The following is a 23,190-nucleotide window of genomic DNA, read 5'->3' as shown; positions in this document are numbered from 1 at the left end:
AAAGTATCGTGTTTTTCCTACTCTTATTAAGATATAACAGTATAAAGGCTCTCAGGATCTCTAGTAGTTAAGGAACGCATGGCTTTGATTCCAAATCGAAGGGTATCCAGGAGTCGAAAGTAGTGTACACTTTTCCAAAATTGCGAAAGGGTCTCTTGCAGTCGACAGCAACGTTTCTTTTTTGGTGAACTAAAAAGTAGAGAAGATATCTTGTAGTCGAATGCTGCTTGCGTTCTTTGCTCTTTTTATTAGACATAATCGGTTTGTTTGTTTTTTTTTTGTTTTGTTGTAACAAAGTATCATTGTGGTGAATAATTGTTGTGGGATTTGCAATTTCATTTTAAAACATTGACCATTTACATTTATTTATTGGATTTTTTTGTTTTTCTTTTTTGCTTTTCATACAGAAATAAGTAGTAAACGTAGTTTTTCGTTTATATGTCTATTCAATAAATTTACCTTTGTTTTTTATTTATTATATTTTTCTCTTCGTTCTTTGTTTTTCTTTATATTTTGTTAGCCCCCCGTCCCACCCCTTAAAAAAAACACATATTGTATGCTTCCCCCGGCCCTCAACCAACGAACCCCACATTAGTAGTTTTTTTTTTTAACACATAAAAGGATTTACTTATTTTTTTTGTTTGTTTTGTTGCTTCTTTCTTATTTTTTTGTTTTCTTTTTGTTGTTTTTTTGGTACTAAGGAATTTCAAATAGTTACGTCTTTTTGTTTTTTCTTTGATTTTTTTTTTCTTTTCTTTTGTAACACCATGGAATATTTGATATATAGTTATGTATATATGCATATACATATATACATATATGAAAAAAATTAAAAGCTCAATTTTTGTAATATTAGCATCCAATGCATCCATCCCCCGTCCATCGCATTCCCCCCGTCCAGTGTTTGCCCCTCGTTTTCTTCGATCACGCGTCACTCGCAACAAGTAAGAAAGCTACAGTCGAGTGTGCCCGACTGTGAGATACCCGCTACCCATTTTCAATTGTTCAAATATTCCACATTAGTATACTACAAGATTCAAAATATACCACAGATTGCAATATATACCAAATTGCTACAGCGATAAGTGGTTTTATGTTAATTAAGAGATCCAATTGTTTATACGGACAGACGGACATTTCCTGGAATAGCGGGTATGAAAATATTTTCAACTGTTTGTGTTCAGCCTCCTCAGTTTGTTATCGATATATTTGTTGTATACATATATAATACATATACTTACGCACACACACAAACATCATGCTGACATTAGTCAAGATCAGTGTGTTTATAGTATTAACAAAAAAAAAATAAGCATTAACAAAAAAAGGAAACTAATATTAAGAATAATGTACATAACATATCAATAGTAATAAGTTGCTATCGTAAGAGGAAAGCTATGCACTTTGCAAATTTAATAATATTGATCTCGAAGTTGTATGTATATACGTGTGTGTGCGTATCTTTCACTCTCTCTGTTTCACTTTCGTATCCCGTCTTGCCAGCTGCGTTGTACATATGTATTTATACATATATGTATAAGTGGTCAGCCCCAATACATTCTCATATCAGTATTGCATTTGTATTAGTGAGAAATAGATGGATGAAGTAAACTTAGTGCCGACCACTGATATACATGAATATATAAGAGAATATCCCAATTTAATTTTACATTAAAATATTATTTGCTGCCGCTGCTGCTGTTGATGTTCTTGTTGGTGTTGTTGTTATCGATAAATTTACTAGCCACCTGCTGAACTTTCGCTTCCACGTCTTTTCATTCAGGAATTTTGAAGTAATGTATGTGTCTGTTTATGTATGTGTGTGTTGAGGACTCTTGCATTTCCTTTTGCCCATTCTCTTCGCGTTTGCTTAAAATGCGGTATTTTTTTTTTTTTAGTTTGTTTTTGGTTTTTTTCTATATGAAAATAGGGCAGCACTGACAAATGTCTACATGCATCTTAGGTTTGTGTGGTGGGTGGAGGGGAAGGGAAACGGCATCAGGTAGGTGAACAGCAGACAGGTGTTGTATACATCATAAACATTATTTGCGTGATTTGGCGTGTAGGCGAGGAGGCGTGGCGCCTTAACAGTGTTAACTCAGGGACAACTGATTCAGCGACAAGAGGCGCTCCACAGCGGCATTGATGTCCCCAAAAGTGGCAATCAGCGCTAGAAGGAGAGACAGAGAGAGATAGAGCGTTAATCAGTTGTTTTATACCAAAGTAAATCGATATTTTATCGATTGCATTTCAAACGTTTTTATTTGGGTTGCCGTGACGTCGGCAAAATAAATAAACTAATTTATTTGATATGGGATTCAATTTAAATTAAATTTTACAATTTGTGTTCTACCAAATCGATCCTTGATAAACTCACCCTGCAAATTGGCCTCACGGTTGGCGAATCCCATGGCCGCCAGTTGCTCCAGCTGCGACTGATAGCGCACCTCGGGCGGCTGCGTTGAGTCCGCATTGTTGGACATGCCGTTGAGCATGCGCATCATGAAATCGTTGAAGAGCTGCGCATTGGGACCGCCTCCAGGCGCCAGGGCGGCAGCTGGCGAAGTGCCTGTCGAGTTGGCAGCATTCGGGGCACCAGTTGCACTGTTTGGCGAGGTGTTGTTGATGCTGCCATCGCCGCTCGCCGGATCTGTGGCCGCACCGGAGCCGGGTGTATTGATGCCTGGCGGCGGCGGCGGAATGCCAAGGGTGCCCACTAAATTGGGAGCGGCGCTGCGCAACTGTTCCATGCCCTGCTGGATCTGTAGAATGGCATTGATGGCCTCGGGATTTGTGAGCATGTTCATCACATCGGGATTCTGCATTTGGGCCATAAACTGTGGCATCATCTGTCGCACCTGATCCTGCAGCTGTGGATTGTTCGAGAGCAGCGGACTGCTGCTCAAGAGACGCGATGCCATATCGGGATCCTGTGACATCGACTCCATCATCGAGCGCGTATACGGGGCATTCAAGAGGTTCTGCATAAGGGCCGGATTATCGGCCATCTGTTGCAGCAAGCTGCGCATTGCCGGTGTGTTGAGTACATTATTCGGTGGCTGATCGCCGCCCCGATTCCCAGCAGTGCCTCCAACGCCGCCACCGGCCGATTGGCTGCCATTGCCGCCGCCGGATCGATTGCCACTGCCACCCCAGGGATTGGGCAATGGATTGCGATTCTCGGTGCCCTGCTGTGGATTGGCGACCGAGTTGCCGCCGCCGCCCTCGACGAGCCCGGCAAAGGGATTGCGACCAAATGACTCGGTGGCCGCATTCATCATGGGCTCCTGTATATCACGATAGATGCGCTGCAGCGCACTGTAGCCGCCGGGCACAGATTCCAAATTGGACATGGCGCGATCATGGGAACGCATTAGCTCCTGCAGCATGGATGGATTGCGGGCCAACTCCATGGTCTGGCGCAACAAATCTGGATTGTTGAGCATATGCGATATCTCGGGATTGCGTTGCATCAAATCCTGCATTTGTGGATTCGATGTGATCAGCTGACGCATCGTATCCGGATTGTTCATCATCTGTTGCACCAGCGGATTGTCCATCAGCGAACGCAACATATCCCCATTGTTTAACAGCTCATTCTGCATACGAGCCTGCAAATCCATAAACGTATTCGATCCGGCACCGAGTGCTTCCATCCCAGCGAGCCCGCCAAATTGATTGAGGCCAAACGGCGTTTGCCGTACGTCGGCGGGGGCGCGAGCGGGCGCCTCGTTAGTGCGCGTGGGCGCCTTGATCACCAGATGCACCGTTAGATTGTCCTTGATGTTGTGCATCTTTAGTGTATCGGTGTCTTTCATGATTTTACCCGCAAAGATCAGCACTAGTTGTTCCGGTTCCGCTTCGAATTTTTGTGCCACCAGAATTTTGAACTAACGAACGAGAAAAAATACAAAACGATAACAATAACATCATTGATCAGTGTTGCCTTATCATTATACATAAATGCATATGCATACACTGTCACACACACACACGCAAGTGCGTATTTGCACTTTGCCATCCTTGTTAGCGAGGCAGAGCGAGAGCGCAAGACTAAGAATATGCATTATACCTTCCCAATTATATGCGCACACATTAACGCGCTCGCTCGCTCGCACACATTCACCCAGAACAGTCACAAGTGTGCCCACCCTATTCCATTTGCTGAGGCCCACTTCAGACGAGCACTTTTTAAATGACATTTTCTGGATATAGAAAGCGATCTATTGCTTGCCTTTTTTTCGTCGGTCAACTCGAGCCATTTATATGACAGTATTTAGTATTTATTTGAAAGAATTAAACTAATTTATGTGCGATCTATCACTCAAATAGTGCTCGTGTAAAGTGGGTCTTTACCCTATGTTAAGGCTTGCTTCATGTTGCTAACCACAATAATTATGTTTTATTACACACATAGAGAACATACACAACTTGCTCGCTTGTGCCCTCATTTACCCCTTCGCTATATGCACTCGACACATTTCCTTTCAGTACGGATCTCTCAATTGTACTAGTTCCATACTATCTACTTCGTACACAACTGTGGACTACACAGTTAATGGTGCGCATTTTCTACAGAAGGTGACTGGTTCGTCCCATACACTTGATAAACAAACAGTGTGAAATTGTACGAGTGGACATGAACACGAAAAACATAAGTTTTTACATATGTAATTTAACTCTCTAACAGATGTAATTAAAGTTGGCGGCAGACAAGGTTTAGGCGGGAGACCAACAAGAGGAACTGCATTGCACAAGAAATTGTATAGTTAATAGAAGTAACGAAACTATTGTTGATAATAGGTGATCAAAACAATATACAACGAGACATTGTTTCCCCCAATTTGAATAGTTAAAACAATAAAGCAAAATGTAATTAATTTGTATTTCACAACATCCTCCATCTATGCGATATTTGTGCTATTCTATCCCCCATTCATTATACACTGGGTATCCAGAACGTACCATTCGCTGGTTGGCTGGTTAACGGCGCACTAGTATTGCACCCAAAATCTCTAGTGAACTCGGTAGTGTCGTAGTAGTACTTTGTACTGAAGGGTTGTAGTACTCACATCTTTTATTCCAGAATCTTCATCGACTTCAACAGTTTTCTTGTCCTTTGGCGTTTTAACCACCACGTTGATGCGTTTACTACCGCCTTCGGCCATTTTGATTGTTTGTTTTTCTATCGCTAGTTTGTTGTCTTGTCTTTAAATAATATATTGTTTGCAAGTGTTTTTTTTAATTTTTTGTTGGTTGCTCTCCTTTTGAAATTTATACGTGCTTTCAAACTAAATTATTTTCCATTTGATGAAAACTAATTCGTCACTTTCTCACATACGACACACACACGCGCACACACACACAGTAACGTCACACATACGAGAAATTGAATGTGGCCAAATACCTATTCTGCGTTAAATACCCCAAAATACAACACAAAACAGTAACAGTATTTGCCAGTCACATATTGCGCAAGCGATGAAGCCAAACAATGCCAACAATTTACAGAAAAATTGCTTATAAAAATAGTTTTATTATTATTATTGCATATACAAATTTGTGTACGTTCAGCGGCAGATTATTGAGTACAAAAGTGAAATGTGAATGTTTTTCAGTATATTTAGGAGTACAAATGTGCACGCAGACTGGCCACATTGGTGCACACACGCAAACGTAAAGCAAGACAGGCAAAGCAACGCATAAGGCAGGCAGGCAAAGCAAACGGTTGCACATACTGTTATTAAAACGCAACAATAAACAACAAAATACGTTGTCGAGTTTTTTAATTTATTGTACTATTGAATTTGAAGCTGCCGTTTTAGTGAGTTTTAAAACGGATAGTAATAGTGATTGTGAAACGACGAACTCGAGAAATCAAAATGCCATATAAATCAGTTCTTGGAATTTGGTAACATACAAATATAAAACGGATTCCAAGAATTACCAATACCAGTGCCAACAAGTGCCTCATACGCAGCCAGGTATTTTCTGTTGAATCGCAAGGTGTGTACATACTTATTTCAGTGCTGTGCATATGCGCAAGTGTGGCCCTACTTAATTTTGTTAGTTGTTTGTTATTATTGTTGTGAATATTGTGTATTGTGTGTGTAAATATCGAAACAATTTGCAGATGTTGACGCGCATTATGATCGATCGAGGTGCGCATACGGCATTTATGCTGTTTATACTACTCGGCTTTAACATCCACCTGGCACTGTGCAACAAAGGGTCACCTGGCCTGGCGCTGCCACAGCGAGTGGAGCTGCCAATTGGCAGTGATTTGAATATTAGTTGCACCATCGATACGGAATATTTCAGTCAAATTGAACAGACCTGCAATGCATCACAGCTCTATTTCAAGATGTCCACGCATCAGGGCAGCAGGGAAACTATCTACAAGACCAAGCCATATATCTGGTATATCAACGATACCAGCATTCTTTTTACCGCCCACAACCTGAGCGAACAGGATGCGACCTATGTGTGCATGTGCGACATGCACGGCATTGATCAGTCAAAGGTTTTTGTGGGCAGTCCACCATCCAAGGTGCAGGACTTTGAATGCACCAGCTACAATTGGGATTACATGTTCTGCAATTTTACGACGCCCAAGAACAGCATCATCACCAAGTACAATGTCAGTTTTGAGACGCAAAAGAACTCAATCTATCGCTACTACGTCGATTGCAATTTCGATGGTGCTCCCATTGTGAATTGTAACATTACAAACGAAAAGTATCGCAAGTTTAATGAATACTTCTACTTCCGCCTGGAGATGTCAAATGCCCTGGGCCAGGAGATACAATATGTGGAAGTGAACAATGTGGAGCGAATGCTGCTCGCTCAGCCCGGCGAACAGCTGAAGCTGCTCAATACGACGAAGGATTCGATTTGCATTAGCTGGATAATGCCGCGACGCAGCAACTTCAATGGTGGTGTTCTCTGGTCTGTTCTGGTGACTCCCGAGAACTTCTCGACCATCATGCGTCCAATGTGGCGCAACAACTCGTCGACTGTCTATGATACGTTATGTTTGACGGAGTTGCCCTATGCCGGCTATAAATATTTGCTTGAGTTGCGCGTGCGCAACAACAAAACCAAATCCCGCTTCAGTCAGCCATTGAATTACTATTTTCGGACCGCACCGGAGCGTCCAGATCGTCCGCCTCGCGTCACCAATGGCAGCTTCTATGTCTATTCATCAGAATCACAGTTGACGGTCTATTGGGAGCAACTGGAGAAACACGAGATGAATGGCGATAACTTCACCTATGTGATTAGCGAGTTTCGCGTGAATGGCAAACTCAAGTGAGTACACAATTCTCTTTATTATATTGTATTTCATTTGCAATCATAATGAGATCAGCATCGTAGATATTTTAATTCATTGAAAATTAAATTCCGGGTCGAAGAGCAATTCCTGGAGCTCGTTATTCGTGCAGAGTGGCAGAGTGAACACTGGTTTTGATTTCTCGGAAGTGTTGCCATACATTCACTTGGATGCTAATAAATATTGCTGGTTATCAGTGACAATCGATAATATCGATAGCATTCAATGCAAGTGTACTCCATATGCACATGTGTGTGTGTGTGTGTGTATGTCTTTGACTTTTGTTCTGCGTAATTTCGAAGATAGCGAAAACAAGTCGACCGGCCGCACAAGTGCACACACATACAATCTCACTGGTTCGTGTGTGTGTGTGTGAAACATAGAACATAAATTCAATTCGCAACTTTTCCCCTACACACAGTTATGATACGATTCAATGTACATTTCAGCTTGTGTGTGTGTGTGTGTGCATGAATTTCTAGAAAATTGTTTATTTTTAAAAATTCCTTGAATTTCTCTGGTTGCTTTGCTTCTTCTTCATAATTGGTGCGGGCGTTTGAGGTGGGGGAGGTGGTTGGTGTCTTTTAAGAAGAAATGCGCTTCAATAATGTAATTGAAAAGTAACACATTGGGGATAGTCGAGCATTTTTTTTAGAAATTGAAATTGCTTAATGTGTGCTCGAGAAATACCTCATTGTACGTACATTGTACTTACTTATGCACATGCATTTGCTGCGGCTTCCAAATAATTGGAATGTTTTGCCAAGCTCTTTTATACCCTATACATACTTTAGAATTTTTGCAGCGTGTGGGTGGGTTGGGATGTTTATAGCGCGCATGTAAACATTGAAGTACTATTTAATGGATTTGTTTGTATACAAGCATGAATTGATTCATTCACAAGTAGTGAATTAATAATTGCAAAAGTTCCAAAGGGTATCGTAAAGTGCAGTTGAATTTAATAAAGGCTGGCTCTGGCTTGGGTTGGCGCCATCTAGTGATATGATTGTGTAGTCAACAATGCATAGAAGCAGTTAGCGCCATCTGGCGTGCAAGCTGGGCTGTTGAAATGGATTAGCAGTGCTTACACAAACAGTCGACAGTGGCGTTTTGAGTTGACAAAGTAGACAAAAATTGTTAAATTAAATTAATCGAGGCTAACATAGTTATAAAAGTTTAAAGTATGAATGAAAATGATCAGGTTAGTTAATTAAATAACCTGAGATGATTTTCACTGCTAGCAGCGCCAACTGCGGCTGTGATAGCAGCGCCCTCTATGTGTCAATGACTGCCAACTAATCCATTTCGTATTCATTTCGTTGTTTCTGCAGCGACACTTCAAGGATCAAGATGGACATGAACTCGGCCACCATCGAGAACTGGAACAAGACAGTCAAGCATGAGCTGCTCATTCGCAGCAGCAACAATGTGAACACCTCGGTGGAGGCAAGTCGGCTAGTTATTCCGCCCATCACAAGCGAGGACACGCGTCAACGGGTGCCAAAGAAGATACGCAGCGTTTACCACTCGAGCAACGCGAGCTATACGATTAGCTGGAAGGAGCCGAACAACAGCAGCGAACTGATCAACTACACCGTCTTCTGGTGCAACTCGAAACCGGCGCTGCAATCGAAATGCAATGGAACGATTCACTTTGAGCATGTGCCCAGGGATCGGGTGCAGTTCACCACACGCAGTGCTCAGCCGACGTCGCTGAACATGGCGGTGTCGGCGAACTATGTGGATCGCAACACGGGCATGCACTGGATGAGCTGCTCCCGCGACGTCTCCGATGATCTGGCCAAAATGGAGCCCAGCATCGAGGAGGTGACCAACTCATCGCTGGCCGTCAAATGGAGCACCGAACGCGTCTGTCCCGCCATCCTCAGTGGCTACAATCTAACCTACTGTCAACGCTCCGCTGGCAAACCCGATAACTGCACCACCAAGGTCCTCGACTCCAATGCCGTCGACTTCACCATTCACAATCTCGAGCCTTACACCTACTACAGCGTCAAGATGTTCATGTACTCGAGTTCGCGTGCCAGCAAATACAGCGATGAGCTGATCAATCGCACCGGCGAAGCGGCCCCGACGCAACCACGTCAGCTGCAGTACTCCCGCCTGGGCAACACCAGCGTCATCCTCTCGTGGAAGCCGCCGCTGAAGGCGAATGGCGTCGTCCGTGCCTATGAGGGCAGCTTTAGGCACCACAACAAGACCGAGTACTTCAAGCTGCCCGCCTACACGGATGAGCTGGTCGACAACGAGAAGCTGGTCATCTACGAGCTGGGCAACCTCACCGCCTACACGCACTACGAGATCAGCATTCGCGCCCGCACGCTCTACAGCTCCGAGCCGAGCAACGTCATCCGCTTCCGCACCGCCGTTGGAGGTGAGTTGAAGATTAGGGTTGAACTTAACTGAAGTAGAGAACTCTCCCAGTCTGTCTGTCTGTTTGTCTGCTAGCAAATCCATCTTACAAATTTGTATCTTATCGAGCACATTCTACGGAATAGTCTGTGCATCATTGCTGCTCTTTCTGTATAGAAGTTATTTAGGAAACAATGTCGATATACCAAATACCATCAGTATATTTTAGTAATTTTAGAATGTTGAGTATTGCAATTTGTGTAGCAGATATATTGTAAACTCTTTGGTATATTTGAATGTAGCACTATAACGATATACCAAATATACCAATCGGTATATGGCTGACACTCTGGCATACTCTTTGTACTCAATGATATACCAAAAATTAATATATTTTAAAATTTTTGGTATATTTATTCGGTATATTTTTAGAATATAGTATTTTTGGGTATATTAATTTTGTTATATTTGTTAAATATTGAATATTACAAATTGGCAGTAGGTATATTTTGTACTCTTTGGTATATTTGAACCATATCGATATACCAAATTTAGCCATCGGAATATTTTAGAATTTGTTGGTATATTAATTTGGTAATTTTGCACTCTATGGTATATTCGGTATACCAAATATAACTCTACGTATAATTTAGTATTTTTTAGTATATTAATTTGTTATAATTTTAGAATATTGAATACTGAAAATGGATAGCAAGTGTATTTTGTTATTAATGGTATATTTGGGTGTAGCAAATATATTTATCGGTATATTTTAGGTTTTTTTTTGTATATATTTAAAATTTTGAAAATGGGTGGCAGGGTATATTGTGCAATCTATGGTATATTTGAATGAAGTACTATATCAGTATATTGTAGTATTTTTCGGTATATTATTTTAGTATATTTTTAGAATATTTAATATATTTAGCAAGTCTATTTTATAATCTATGGTATATTTGAGTGTAGTACTTGATCGGTATACCAAATATAGTAGATATTTTAGTAGTTTCGGTATATTAATATGGTATATTTGCAGAGTATTGAAAATGAGTAGCATGTATATAATTTTGTGGTTTGTGGTATATTTGAATGTAGTCATCGGCATACTTTAGTATTTTGTAGTATATTTTTGGAATATGGTTTTATTGCAAATAGATAGCAGGTATTTCAAAGTCGAGCACACTCCTCTGTAGCTTTTTTGCTTGCTATGTTTATTTACAATAAGGAAAAGCAATGACTAATGATTAATTATAGCAAACAGCACAAACAGTTTTCTAGCAAACTCTGTCATCCGTCTGTCCGTCCTTCCTTTTAAGCTATTATAACTCAGCGTCTGAATGAGCTAGGTAGATAATAATGGATGATCACATCTCTGAGATCAGCTGAGAAATGGAAAATGTAGAAACTGTTTTCACCATTTCAACTCAATTCTAAATTGTGCTCCTTTTTGCAGTGCCATCGCCGCCGCAGTATCTGAGTGCGGAGAACAAGCTGGAGAGCATGACGTTGGAGTGGGTGGCGCCTCTGCAGCCAGCAGGACGACTGGAATACTACGAGGTGTCCGTCCGGGAGAGGGACGAGAACAATAGTGTGATCAGTCAGCGATCGAGCTACATCAGTGGCGAGCAGAATCGCAGCTGTGTGATGATGACGCCCGTGTGCACGCCAATGCATGCGTTTTACTATCAGGTGCGTGCCGTGAATGTGGAGCAACTGGAGCAGCCGCTGGAGGAGCACAGAGTGCCTCACTTTATCACCTCGTGGCCACAACAATGTGCTGCACTGCCGGCATTGAATGCAGCCGCGTGGAAGCAGCTGGAGAACTATTCGAATGCGTCGCTGTATCGATTGCACAAGTCCAGCTGGACGGTGCAGCAGGTGAGCTGCTCCCCGGATGGCAGAAACAACACCAAGGCGCTGCTGACCAGCGTCCAACTGATTGTCATTGCGATTGTGCTGTTTGGCACCGGCCACGTTGCCATACGCAAGTATCAAAAGATGTCGGACATTGATCTGGAGTTGCCGTCGGGTCTGAAGGAGACACTGAAGAAACCGATGGAGAGCAGCTCGCTGGGATTGGGTTTGGGATTGGGCGGCATGACGGTCGGAGAGCGTGTAACGAATGCGGGCGGCATCATTGACAGTCGCATGGACTCGCCACCGCAATATTCTCCACAGGATTTGCCCCACGATTTCGGAGGCAGCGGGAATGAGAGCGCCAAGCTGCTGTTGGCCAACAACTCGTCGAGCAGCGGCTGTGGCATGGAGCGTCTCGATGGCTACGAAGAGGATCAGCAGGCAGTGACATCGCTGCCCCCGGCCAGCTACTTGTCGATGAGCCAGAGCAATTACCTCGACGACGACAGCGTGAACAATGCGAATGCCACCGAATTGATTGCCACAACGCATGCGGCGGCTGCTGCTGCTGAGAATGCTGCTGCCGGTGGCTACATCAAGCCGACGCAAATGAAGAATTGGAACAGCAATGCCAACAACACTCCCACAAATGCCAATAGCTTGCCCCTGAGTGGTTATGTGCCTGTTCAAGTGCTGCAGCAAGCACGTTCCAATCCAGCTGCTCCAGCTGCAGCTCCGACAACAACAACAGCTGTGCCGCAGCCTCAGCAGCTGCACTTGCTCAGCAGCAGCAACTATGTGCAAGCTGCCGATCTGCACAAGCTGAAGGCAGCGGCGTCAACGTCGCCAACGTCGACGCCGCCAACGTCGGTGGCGCCTCCGGCTGCCAACAGCTTTGGCTACACGTCCATGGAGCAGCTGCAGCGCACGGGGCTGATGAAGCCAACGGTGCCCAGCTACGTGCAGCCGCCGGCAAATTTGCATCATCAGCGTTTGCTGCAACAGCAACAACAATCGCTTCATCCTCATCCCCATCATCAACAGCAGCAGCTGCAGCAAACGCATCACCAACAGCAACAACAACAGCAGCTGCAGCAGCAACAGCCGAATATTGGTGGCTATGTGACGCCACAGGATCTGAATGCCATTGCCCTCAATCGCCATATGCTGTAAGCAAGACACACAACAACAACAACCATCGATCGAAGCAATAGATGGCAGAGGCAAAAATGGGTAGAAGAGAAAGAGAGAGAGATCGGATTAGAACATGACCACAACAATATGGATTGGATATGGATAATGATGACCATGACCAACATCAGCACAAGAATAAGAAATGACGAAATCGAAATCGCTACCAAGACATTTCAATCATCAAATATCAACAATTTTAATAGTTATTACCTGCACTCAAAATGGGTTGGCTTCTATGTGATGTGCATGTGGATTGCGTCGTTTAGTTTCGTTTCGTTGTGTGTTTGTCCAATGGCCTCGCATGATTGATGATGATGATGATGATGCACACTCTAGTATTGTTTTTTTTTATTTTTTTTAACTATCATTTACTTTACCACGTACGCTATGCCTAATAACTGATGATAACTATGACTACACACACACAAATAACTATGTATTAACTATTACCTATAGCTTACACTTACATTATATGTAAACAAACAAACATTTTTAAACATTTACCCACATCGCGAGTTGGGTAAACGCTAGACAAGTTGTAAGAATAAATATAAATACATGTAACTTTAAAACCGAGCGATTTCATTTTTTGAATGTGGCGCCATCTTTCAGCGCGATAACTTAGCACAACATATCGATAATGCGTTTGGATTTAAATGCCTTACATCGGTAATCGACTCTTACTTTTATCGCTTTTTAAATTTAGTAATCGACTTTTTTTTACTTGTATCGCCTTTTTAAATTCGACTAACGACTTTTTTACGCTTATCGCCTTTTTAAATTCGATTAACGACTTTTTCACTTTTATCGCCTTTTTAAATTCTTCGCTAGCGGCCACATTGTTTTGTTAGCACGGCGCACCGTGGATCTCTTGTGATACATCGAAGTCGGATTTTAATTACGCATTGTGTTTATTTCTGTCTTCATTCAAATATGTAATAAGCAAAAGAAAGCTTATAAATGAGCTTTTAAATGCATTCCAAATCAGCGGCAAGCTTTCAAATAAAAGCCTAAAACATGTCCGGCAGCGCACACGCAAATAATAAAAGTTATTTTTGAATCGTGCGTCTAAATTTATTGAATTGAAAGTGGTTATTAAAAAAACATTGCTTTCTTCACTAAGGTATGTTTTTCTTGTGTGTTTTGTTCGATAATTCAACTATTGTTTTTTACGAGAGGTGTGAGATTTAATTTATGTAGTATTTATAAATATATTGCAAACCTTTACTATTCAAATTCCATTAGAATTGGCCCACTGTGCTGCGTGTGATTTCTTTCCTCCCATTGGTGATTGAAAAATTTCCCGAAACTACTCTATTTCCATGAATATCATTATTTTGTTGACATTTCTGAACTGCTCTGACCCGCGCCACGATAAGCAACTGCGTACGAAACAATCAACAAAAGTTTGCGTATATATTTCGAAGAATATATAAATTTCCAGAACGTGTCCGTTGGGAATATTTTTTTTCTTCATAGGCCCGCAATTGTGGGTGTTTAACCTTGCTCTAATGCCTTATCAACATATGTAAATGTATAAATAACTCTATATTGTGAACATTATTTTATTTCATCCAAGTGATTGTGATTTCCCTCAAGGAACCATAACCACATTTTATTGTTGATAAGAGAGAGAGAGAGAGAGCAAGAGAGAGCGACGTAATATAAAAAACCGATCTTTGTAATCCGTACACTCAATACTCTGTACTTTTTCTAGACTTCTGTAGAAAAGTTTCGATTTAACTAGAAATGAACTCAATCTGTGATCCTGAGATCATTGCACGCATTCCTATTAAGCTGATAATTATTGTTAATTACATTTTCATATTCGTTTCACAATAAATAACAGAAATTCACAGAATCAATCATAACGATAGCCGCGGCAAATAACAAAATTAAATATGATCGACTGCGAAATACGCATTCATCTTCCATCTATCCTTAGGTAAAAGCTCTTTCGATAAAGATCTTTATTTCTATATTCATCTTTATATTATTTAAGGTTTCCATTTGACTCTGTGATGGTTTCTTTCAACGATAAATGTCTGCAAATAAAAAATGTCAGGTGATTACTTTGTTTTTGGGGGAATTTTTAAATATTATGTATAAGAACATAATTAAAAATTGAAATTTAATAAAATACCTTTTCCCTCCACACACTAAAGGGTATCAGGAACAACTCATATATTTTAAATCGCTCTCCGCCGTTGAGCCCGACTGTGAACGCTTAGCAATCAGAAGCTCAAGTTCGATGCGCAAAGCACGAACGAACAATCTCGCGTCTCCGACGGATTTCAATATAGATTTATAATTTTGTTGTATTTACAGTACGCGTAAACACGTATGTATTTATATTGAGTCGGCTGCAACTGCGATGCGGCTCTCATCAGTTTGGATTTTCATTGCGATCACGTGCATTTCGCCTTCGTATTGTGAGTGCGGTATATCAAAAGGTGTCGAGATTCAAGTGTCGCAGGAGCGACTGCGCAAAGGCGATGCGTATAATGTGACCTGTTCGATTGTAGATCTCAAAGAGGTGCAACACAATTGCAAATCACATAAGATTGATATGCTCAGGAATAACGCGAAAGTGGCCACGAGTTATATCAATGCGACAACCTTGTATCATCAAGTTGAGTCGGCTCAGCCACAACACATAAGCCAAGGATATTTTTGTTCCTGCAACGGAGCAGGTCTCGTGGGCATTAAATTCCAGATTGGTGTTCAGCTGCACATCGACGATTTCGATTGCCACTTTTTGGATGAACCGGGTACGCAACTTGTGTGCACTTTTAGTGCGCCGCCTCAGTCCTTCGATGTGAATCCACAAACCAGTTATAAGCTCGAATATAAGAGGCGGTGGTGGAACTGCACCACAACAACAAACAGCTTTGCCAGGGTGCAATGCATTGTGCCCAGTAGCCACTTCAGCAAGTTTGAATCCGAATATAAGCTGGTGGTCAACATGAACGATGGTCTAGGTGAGATGAATAACACATTCACGCGATCCAAGACCGAGTGCACTGTGCTGCCGGCCATGGAGGAGCTGAGGCAGCTCAATCGCAGCAGCAACTCCCACTGCCTACAATATACAGATTTGAGGAAATCAAATCACGATGGCGCGTGCTGTGAATACAAACTCAAATTGGAGCCAAATACTACCCACAAAGTGTCGACTGACCCATCAAACCTAATGATATGTCTGTCCCAACTGTTGCCGCACCACAACTACACGTTAAACGTGAGTCGGCGCCTCAACCACCCAAAAACACTTTGGAGCGAGGAAGCTGTTTACAAGTTCAGCACAGATGCCACCATTCCGCCACGGCCGCCAATTGTCTGGTCGAATGGTTATGTCGTCGATAGCAGTCACCGGGAATTGCTAGTGCATTGGCAGCCATTGGATGAACGCGAATATAATGGATTTAATTTCACCTACAACGTTACTGTGCGCGACAGCCTGGGAAACTTTCAAGTCGGGTAAGTACGCCATTTTTGTTTTGTTTTTTCCTTTTTTTAACGTGTGGCAGCACTGATCGATAAACTCCGAGTTGTACTTCGAAGACAGGTGCAAATCAAATTTCAATTTTAATAGATTGCAATTTTAATTTTTATTTACGTTATTCAAATATTTGCGAATCTCATTGAATTGAAATTTATTTGAATTTTGCAGTCGTGCAATTTTCAGTTTTTTGTTAACATAAATTGTGGTCACACTAGTCGATAGTCGATTGCAGCTCATTTCGATAACGCGTTCAAATTCGAATTGTATTTGTCACCATTGGAATTACCGCAAATTTGAGAAATATTTTCCTATTCGCTGAAATCAAATAAGAATATTTTGTATTATTCATTGATTCACAAAACAGACGTTGCCACATGTAAATCTATTGTTTGTGATTACATTGTATATTTATACTGAGCTTCTCGACAGGAATGCAAACATTCACCTGGAATCGAATACGGTTCGCATCAGCGGCATGCCACCGTCGACATCGAGAAGCGATACCTATGTGATAACAATCAAAAGCCAAAATAGTGCGGGACTCTCGGAAAACAGCAGCCACATTTTGATATCCCAGTTGACAACCGCAGAGGATCGTAAACCGTTTGATATGTGCATCGAAACGGAAACACAGCAATTGCGTTGGAAAGAACCGAACATAACCGACGGTCTCACCTCCTATACTATCTATTCGTGTGATATCTATAACCGATCTATTACCGATCCCGATCGCTGTAAGGATCCATTACGTCTAGTGGCAAATACGAACAGTTGGGAGAATTATTTCATCTTCCAGAATAGTTCCTATAAAGATTATAGATGGGCCGTTGCTGGCAACTACAGCGGATCGACGGCCGCCGCCGGCATTGTCTGGTTGGATGAGAAGAATTCGTGTCACACGAATGCTGGCGAATGGTGGTTCGACATCCGAAATGTTCACGCAATCATTGCACTGGGCGTTCTTGGCGTTACTTTATATTTTCTTATACGCAAATTCCGCTACATGTCGGACATTAAGGTCGACCTGCCACCTGGTGTTCTAGTCGATCGGGAATCGAATCAAATGCTACTCACCGCGACCGACGACATTCCCCTTACTCGCAGAGAGGACGTTTACAGCGTGACCATAAAGCCACTGGTCGTCGACAATAAAAGCGACATCACCGATAAAAATACCAGCATCGATAACAGCGCTAACATTGATAACAGCGCTTACATCGATAGCAGCGCTTACATTGATACCAGCGCAACCATCGATGACAGCGCTTACGTTGACACCAGCGCAACCTTCGATAACAACACTTTTAACGTCGATAACATCAATACCGCTGGCTACACAGAACTCTCGCCTATGTTGCTAGCGCCGCGATTTAGCGCCACCGATAACAAATCGATAAATCCTCGCAATGAACCTGCTGTTATGGACTACGTTGCGATGGATATGCTGGCAAGGCGACAGCTTCCGGAATATGTTAAGCCACCGGGATCGTATACAGTTTTGTAAATGATCCCAAGTCTTAAGTTTTTTCACCCACACATTGTAAATAACACGATTGCATTTATTTAATTAAGCATTTTTTTTTGTATGCACACATACCATGAGTCTCGTCTTTTCGCTACCTCAACAGTATGCCTCATAACAAGATAAGTACAAGATTTTCTAACATTTCCCAACGACGAAAGATCCAGAAAATTTCAAACTTATGTGTAACTCTTATCGTTTGGACAATCAGGACAAAATATGATGATTCACGATGACATTCTTAAATACCTACTAGCTTTTTCTATAGACTAATTGTCAATGAAGATAAAACTGTTTTTTTTTTTGTTGTTTTGTATACTTAATTTATTTGAAGATAATTGTAAGTTTAATCCATCGACAAGAAGACAGTTGAAATACCTCAACACTTGAGGTTCTCCAAATATAATTTTATAAAATAGTATTTAATACAAAAATCTATTGTAAAACCAACCAAAGTAATGAAGTGCAATTGATTTGCAGTATCTCAGTATGTATGTATGTATATAGTAGAGTTTTCATCAGGAGGAAGGAGTAGGGACCATGCCACCAACTTATCCTAACCGAGCTGAAAGTCGCAATAATAGTCTTCTAGAGATTGGATGTGCTGGACTTGCTGCCGTGCCATTTGTAGGAGCCATAGTAACGGAAGTTGGCCTCCTCGCACTTGCGATCCGCCTCCTTGGGACCACGGGAGCCATAGACATAGGGCAAGGGCTTCGTGTGTTCCTGTTCGATTTTGTGGAGAATGGGCGTAAAGATGCGCCACGCCTCGCGCAACTCATCGGAGCGTACGAAATGCATTTGGGAGCCACAGAAGACATCGAGTATCAGGCGTTCATACGCATCCGGCAGATAGGAATCCTTGTAGCGATGCTCGTACGTCAAATCCAATTCGGTTTCCTCGATATCAAACGTAATGCCCGGACTTTTGGTCATCATCTTAAAGTAGAGCGCCTCGCCGGGCTGGACACGTATGACCAGCTCGTTGCGTTTCGTATGCCCCTCGAAGATGTCGCCGGGGACATCCTGATATTGAATGCGAACCTCCGCCTTGCGTTCGTTCAACGCTTTGCCGCAACGCAAGATGAACGGAACGCCCTGCCAGCGTTCATTGTTGATCTTCATGACGGCCATGGCAAATGTGGGCGTCGTTGAAGTGCTCGTTACGGTTGGATCCTCCAAGTAGCCAGTGCGAGCATCCTCTGTGGTCCCATCCGGGTTGCCCACATACTGACCCAAAACCATGTCGCTGAGCTCCAGCGCCGGAATACTCTTTAGCACCTTGACCTTCTCGTCGCGAATGTCATCGGGATGGCACGAGACGGGCTTCTCCATGGCGACCAGCGAGAGTATCTGTATCAAATGGTTCTGCATCACATCGCGAATGATGCCAAACTCATCGAAGTAACCGCCACGGCCCTGAGTGCCAAAGGGTTCCTTGAATGTGATCTGCACGGACGCGATATTTTCGCGATTCCACGTCGAGCTGAGGATCTTGTTGCCAAAACGTATGGTCATCAAATTCTGTACCATCTCCTTGCCCAGATAGTGATCAATGCGATAGAGTTGCTCTTCATCAAACAGGCTCGCCAGATGATCGCTCAATGCCTTCGAGGTGACATCGTCGCGGCCAAAAGGCTTCTCCACGATCACTCGATTCCAGCCGTTGCGCGACATGCAGATGTTCTTGATGTTCAGCGTCACCAGGTCATACACACTGGGCGGCAATGCCAAATAGAATATGCGATTCGCCTTGCAGTGGTTCTCCATCTGCTCCAATTGCTGATTGAGCAGTTCGTAGCCGGTGCGACCATCGTAGGCACCAGCCACATAGCTGTTGAGGCTCCAGAACTCATCGTACTTGGCTTGCTCACCGGGTTGAACCTGCAGCGATATAAGTATGGGTTATGGTATGCTATTTTGTAAAGGAAAACGAAACGCACCTTCATGTAGGCGTCGCAGTTCGAGCGGAGCTTTTCAATGGACATCTTGGAGCGAGCATAACCGCATATTTTCGTGGGTTTTGGCAGCAAATCATCGCGGTAAAGCCACCACAAAGTAGGATAGATCTTCTTTTTCGCCAGATCGCCCTGCAACAGTACAAAAAATTAGTTTTAGGAACGCTGGAATTGAGTAACTTATTCGAGTGAAGTCAGGGAGATTGGAGATTGAGGGAAAAACTCTGAAACAGAGAATCTTAGGGAAACTAGAAGAGAAAAAACTCAAGGGGACAACCTTAAGGCAAGGATTCCGAAAATGGAGTTCAGAAAGGATCTAAGAGAAAGAAATTTAGGAGTAGAAAGCGAGAAGAGAAAATTAAATGGGTAAGAAATCACAGGAAATATATGGAATCAAGGGACCTTAAGGTAAGGAAATCAGAAAGTGGAATACAGAAAGGATTTGAGAGTAAGAAATTTAGGAATAGGAAGCGAGAAGAGAAACTTAGAGGGTAAGAAATTACAGGAAATAGCTGGAATAGAGAGACCTTAAGGTAAGGAAATCAGAAAGTGGAGTTCAGAAAGGATCTAAGAGAATGAAATTCAGGAAAAGAAAAGAACCCCAGAGGGTGAAAAATTACAGGAAATATCTGGAATCGAGGAATCGACAGACCTCAAGGTAAGGAAATAAGGAAGTAGAGTTCAAAAAGGACCTAATGGAAAGAAATTCAGGAGTAGGAGAAACAGAAGAGCTAGAAGAGAAATGTAGGGATATGGAATCGTGAAATGTGCAAAACTTTTCTTAACTTACCGAGGCACCAAAGACCACAAAAGTGTGCGGAATTTTGCCGTCAAAGTGTGTGCCCTCACAAATCATTGTGGCGGACTTGAGGGACTTGATAATTAGATCCAGCGTGCCGCTGCCCGAGATGTCTGAGTTGCCTAGTGAAAGTGAAAGGTGGGAGAAAGATAAGCGTGGACATGAGGTTAGTGCGTGTGACCTTCAGTTGACTCAGCCAATTCAACCTTGAATTTATCCTCAGCGATCAACGATCGAGGTACAATTGTTAGAGGTCAGTTAAGATATGTCGAGCTGACTGACTGACTGACTGACTGACTGCTTGCTGAGTTTGTCGTTACTGATGGCGGGCTGTCGAGCTATTGACTTGTTGCTCGATGCGCTGCCCAATACGTAATAAATCGCATTTCTATTCTAGCTTGACTTTCAAAGCAGCGTTAACATCGATGCATTCTATAGTATCTTGGCTTACCTACGCGCTAGATAAGTGCCAAAGCAATAACAACTGCCCTTCGCCCCAAAAATAACCAAAACCCGAACCCCATCGAAAACGAAACCGAGAACCGAAACCAAAACCGAGAACCGAGAACCGACGACACGACGCAGCGGAAATCGGTTTCGCCGTGCAATTATGATACCCGCTAGTTAAGCTGGCGTAGAAGGGTATTGTGAATTAATGAAGACACCAGCTAATCCAGTTGAACACGATAATTAATATTATTAGCTTTCGATTTTATGAAACTTTTCAAAAGAATACAATACTCTTTGTGAATATTTGAATTTTATACAGTACTTTAGCTATGAACTTATACAATAATATGCTGTGCGCTTAAATTGAAGAGGATTCAATCAATCAATTTACCGAAACTTGTGAAATACATTTTCAAATTCTAGAAAGGTTCTTATCTCTCCCTTTGTAATGATAAATACGATTCATTTGAATCGCGGACAAATTTAATGATGTAAACAAATCAATCAAAAAAAAAAAATGCATTTCCTTTGCTATGGTCACACTTAAGAATGTAAGTTTTATCAATACAGGTATCCCAAAGTCAAGTAGACTTTTGATTTTCGCGCTCAGTAAATTGCATTTTTCGAATAGGGAAACGCTTCGAGAGACGAGATCAGTTAGCGTTGCACTTTTAACGTGCTATGACATCTAATTCCAGATGGTAAGAGATTTGTAATTAATTTTCAAGCTGATCTCGATCTCCTTTCGTCAAGTTTATCAAGGGTATTCGGCTCAACGAAACATTGAGGACAACCAACACACATACATACATACATTCACATGTTCTTCGAGCATATCATGCATATGTATGTGGTGCAGTACATGTGTATGTGTACTTGTTAAACTTTCAATGTCATTAACATTCGCTAATTGTGAATGCCAAAGCGCGATCGTTCCGTTCTCATTCTCTCCTACACAACACGCCCTCTGGCTATGTAGCGCTCTCTCGCTTGCTCAACTTGCAAGTTGTAAGGTTATTTGTTGCTTTAATCTTTGGAGTGAATGTGCTTAAAGCAAAAACAACGAGAACAACAATAAGAACTCGTCGAATCAGCAGCAGCAGCAGCGTTGTTGCTAGATAGATAATTGCGGAGTGAGGTGGAATGATTGAATTTGCGATAAGCGCAAGCGACCGCCGCTTTGCTTTGTAGGTGACCCTTTTGCCAAAGAACGCTCATTTGAAGGGCGCACTTTTGCACACACATACATACACGCATTCTCGCACTCAGATAGTGTGTAGCGTGTGTTGGCGAATGACAGAATGCGAATGCTTTGCCTCCTCCTACACACACACACACACACACGCATATAGTGTTGGAGTTTTGCGCTCTCCTTGCATTGACCATTCGGCTTACACACACATTGGTGAATGTGATTTTACTCTCCTTTCCCATTCACCACCATTCGCCCTGCACGCACTCACACAATGGTGAATGGACCTGACCCATTTACCCACATTCTGTTTCCCGCCTCAGGTGCATTACTATTTCAGTATTGTACACTTACCCGCTTGATTCATGATTGTTTTGGTATCTCGGTGTCCGTTAACTTTCGAAAGCAACGTTATATGCGTTGTTTTGTTTATTGACTAACAGCAAAAAAATGCGCTTGCTGAGATCGTGTTTTCCGTTTAACTTGTTTTCTTCCAACGCTTGCTATTTTTTTGTTTACGGCAATTTGTTAAGCTTTTAACCAAACCAACAACCAAAAAAAAAAAAATAATTTGTCTAAAAAATAAAGGTCAAGTAATCACAAACACACACAGAGAGAGAAAGAGAGTCGCACTCATACAAGCACATTTGTACACACTGGCACGCAAGCGCAACGTGAGTGAGTGATTTTTTTGTTGTTGGTGTTTATTTTTGTGAGTTTGGTATTTTGTTTTTTTTTTTTTGTTTTGTACTGTGCTGACTGCCTGCAGTAATTATCAGTGTGCGTAAGTTAAGTTATTTCTGTAGGTTTGCCCGCTTGGTTTGTTTTGGCGTCTTGGGAGCTCCAAAAATATAACGATATTGAGCTTAGCACGATCGCAGCGCGAATGCGCTAGAGTAAATTTACGCAGCGTACATGAAGCAGCGACTTGGACGGCAGCAGAGGCAGCGACTGCGACAATGGGCAATGCCAACAACACTACCAAAAGCAACAACACTGTTACAACT

The 23,190-nt window shown here is 42.3% G+C and overlaps 4 protein-coding genes and 1 long non-coding RNA gene across 7 annotated transcripts; 2 read left to right on the top strand and 3 right to left on the bottom strand.

The window, feature by feature from the left end:
• Positions 1-262: 262 nt before the first annotated feature.
• On the bottom strand, positions 263-5,371 carry LOC133848615 (ubiquilin-1). Its single transcript, XM_062284252.1, has 3 exons — positions 5,073-5,371; positions 2,378-3,890; positions 263-2,170 (listed from the first exon to the last, which is right to left on the bottom strand). Exons 1-3 carry the CDS (start codon positions 5,166-5,168, stop codon positions 2,094-2,096), a joined length of 1,686 nt encoding a protein of 561 aa, XP_062140236.1. The 5' UTR covers positions 5,169-5,371; the 3' UTR covers positions 263-2,093.
• Positions 5,372-5,687: 316 nt separating this feature from the next.
• Positions 5,688-13,329, top strand: LOC133848613 (cytokine receptor). The gene is made up of 4 exons (XM_062284250.1): positions 5,688-6,006; positions 6,134-7,311; positions 8,665-9,728; positions 11,160-13,329. The coding sequence occupies exons 2-4, from the start codon at positions 6,134-6,136 to the stop codon at positions 12,734-12,736; spliced, it is 3,819 nt and encodes a 1,272-aa protein (XP_062140234.1). The 5' UTR covers positions 5,688-6,006; the 3' UTR covers positions 12,737-13,329.
• A 1,232-nt stretch (positions 13,330-14,561) lies between these two features.
• On the bottom strand, positions 14,562-16,287 carry LOC133849550 (uncharacterized). The gene is made up of 3 exons (XR_009895385.1): positions 16,197-16,287; positions 14,901-16,139; positions 14,562-14,802 (listed from the first exon to the last, which is right to left on the bottom strand). It is a non-coding gene; the product is annotated as an uncharacterized LOC133849550 (long non-coding RNA).
• On the top strand, positions 15,132-17,981 carry LOC133849539 (cytokine receptor). Of its 2 annotated transcripts, none has more exons than XM_062285693.1 (2): positions 15,132-16,237; positions 16,692-17,981. In XM_062285693.1, exons 1-2 carry the CDS (start codon positions 15,132-15,134, stop codon positions 17,764-17,766), a joined length of 2,181 nt encoding a protein of 726 aa, XP_062141677.1. In that variant the 3' UTR covers positions 17,767-17,981. The 2 variants fall into 2 exon arrangements, with proteins under 2 accessions (XP_062141677.1, XP_062141678.1); XM_062285694.1 differs by lacking the exon at positions 15,132-16,237 and adding an exon at positions 16,390-16,638.
• Positions 17,982-18,078: 97 nt separating this feature from the next.
• Positions 18,079-23,049, bottom strand: LOC133849544 (glucose-6-phosphate 1-dehydrogenase). 2 transcript variants are annotated; one of them, XM_062285700.1, is made up of 4 exons: positions 22,538-23,049; positions 20,533-20,663; positions 19,728-19,874; positions 18,079-19,668 (listed from the first exon to the last, which is right to left on the bottom strand). In XM_062285700.1, exons 1-4 carry the CDS (start codon positions 22,548-22,550, stop codon positions 18,373-18,375), a joined length of 1,587 nt encoding a protein of 528 aa, XP_062141684.1. In that variant the 5' UTR covers positions 22,551-23,049; the 3' UTR covers positions 18,079-18,372. The 2 variants fall into 2 exon arrangements, with proteins under 2 accessions (XP_062141684.1, XP_062141685.1); XM_062285701.1 differs by lacking the exon at positions 22,538-23,049 and adding an exon at positions 20,748-20,889.
• Positions 23,050-23,190: the final 141 nt, after the last annotated feature.

The sequence above is a fragment of the Drosophila sulfurigaster genome, chromosome X (assembly GCF_023558435.1).
Source record: "Drosophila sulfurigaster albostrigata strain 15112-1811.04 chromosome X, ASM2355843v2, whole genome shotgun sequence".
Classification (NCBI taxonomy): domain Eukaryota; kingdom Metazoa; phylum Arthropoda; class Insecta; order Diptera; family Drosophilidae; genus Drosophila; species Drosophila sulfurigaster.
This window is presented reverse-complemented; position numbering and strand designations above follow the sequence as displayed.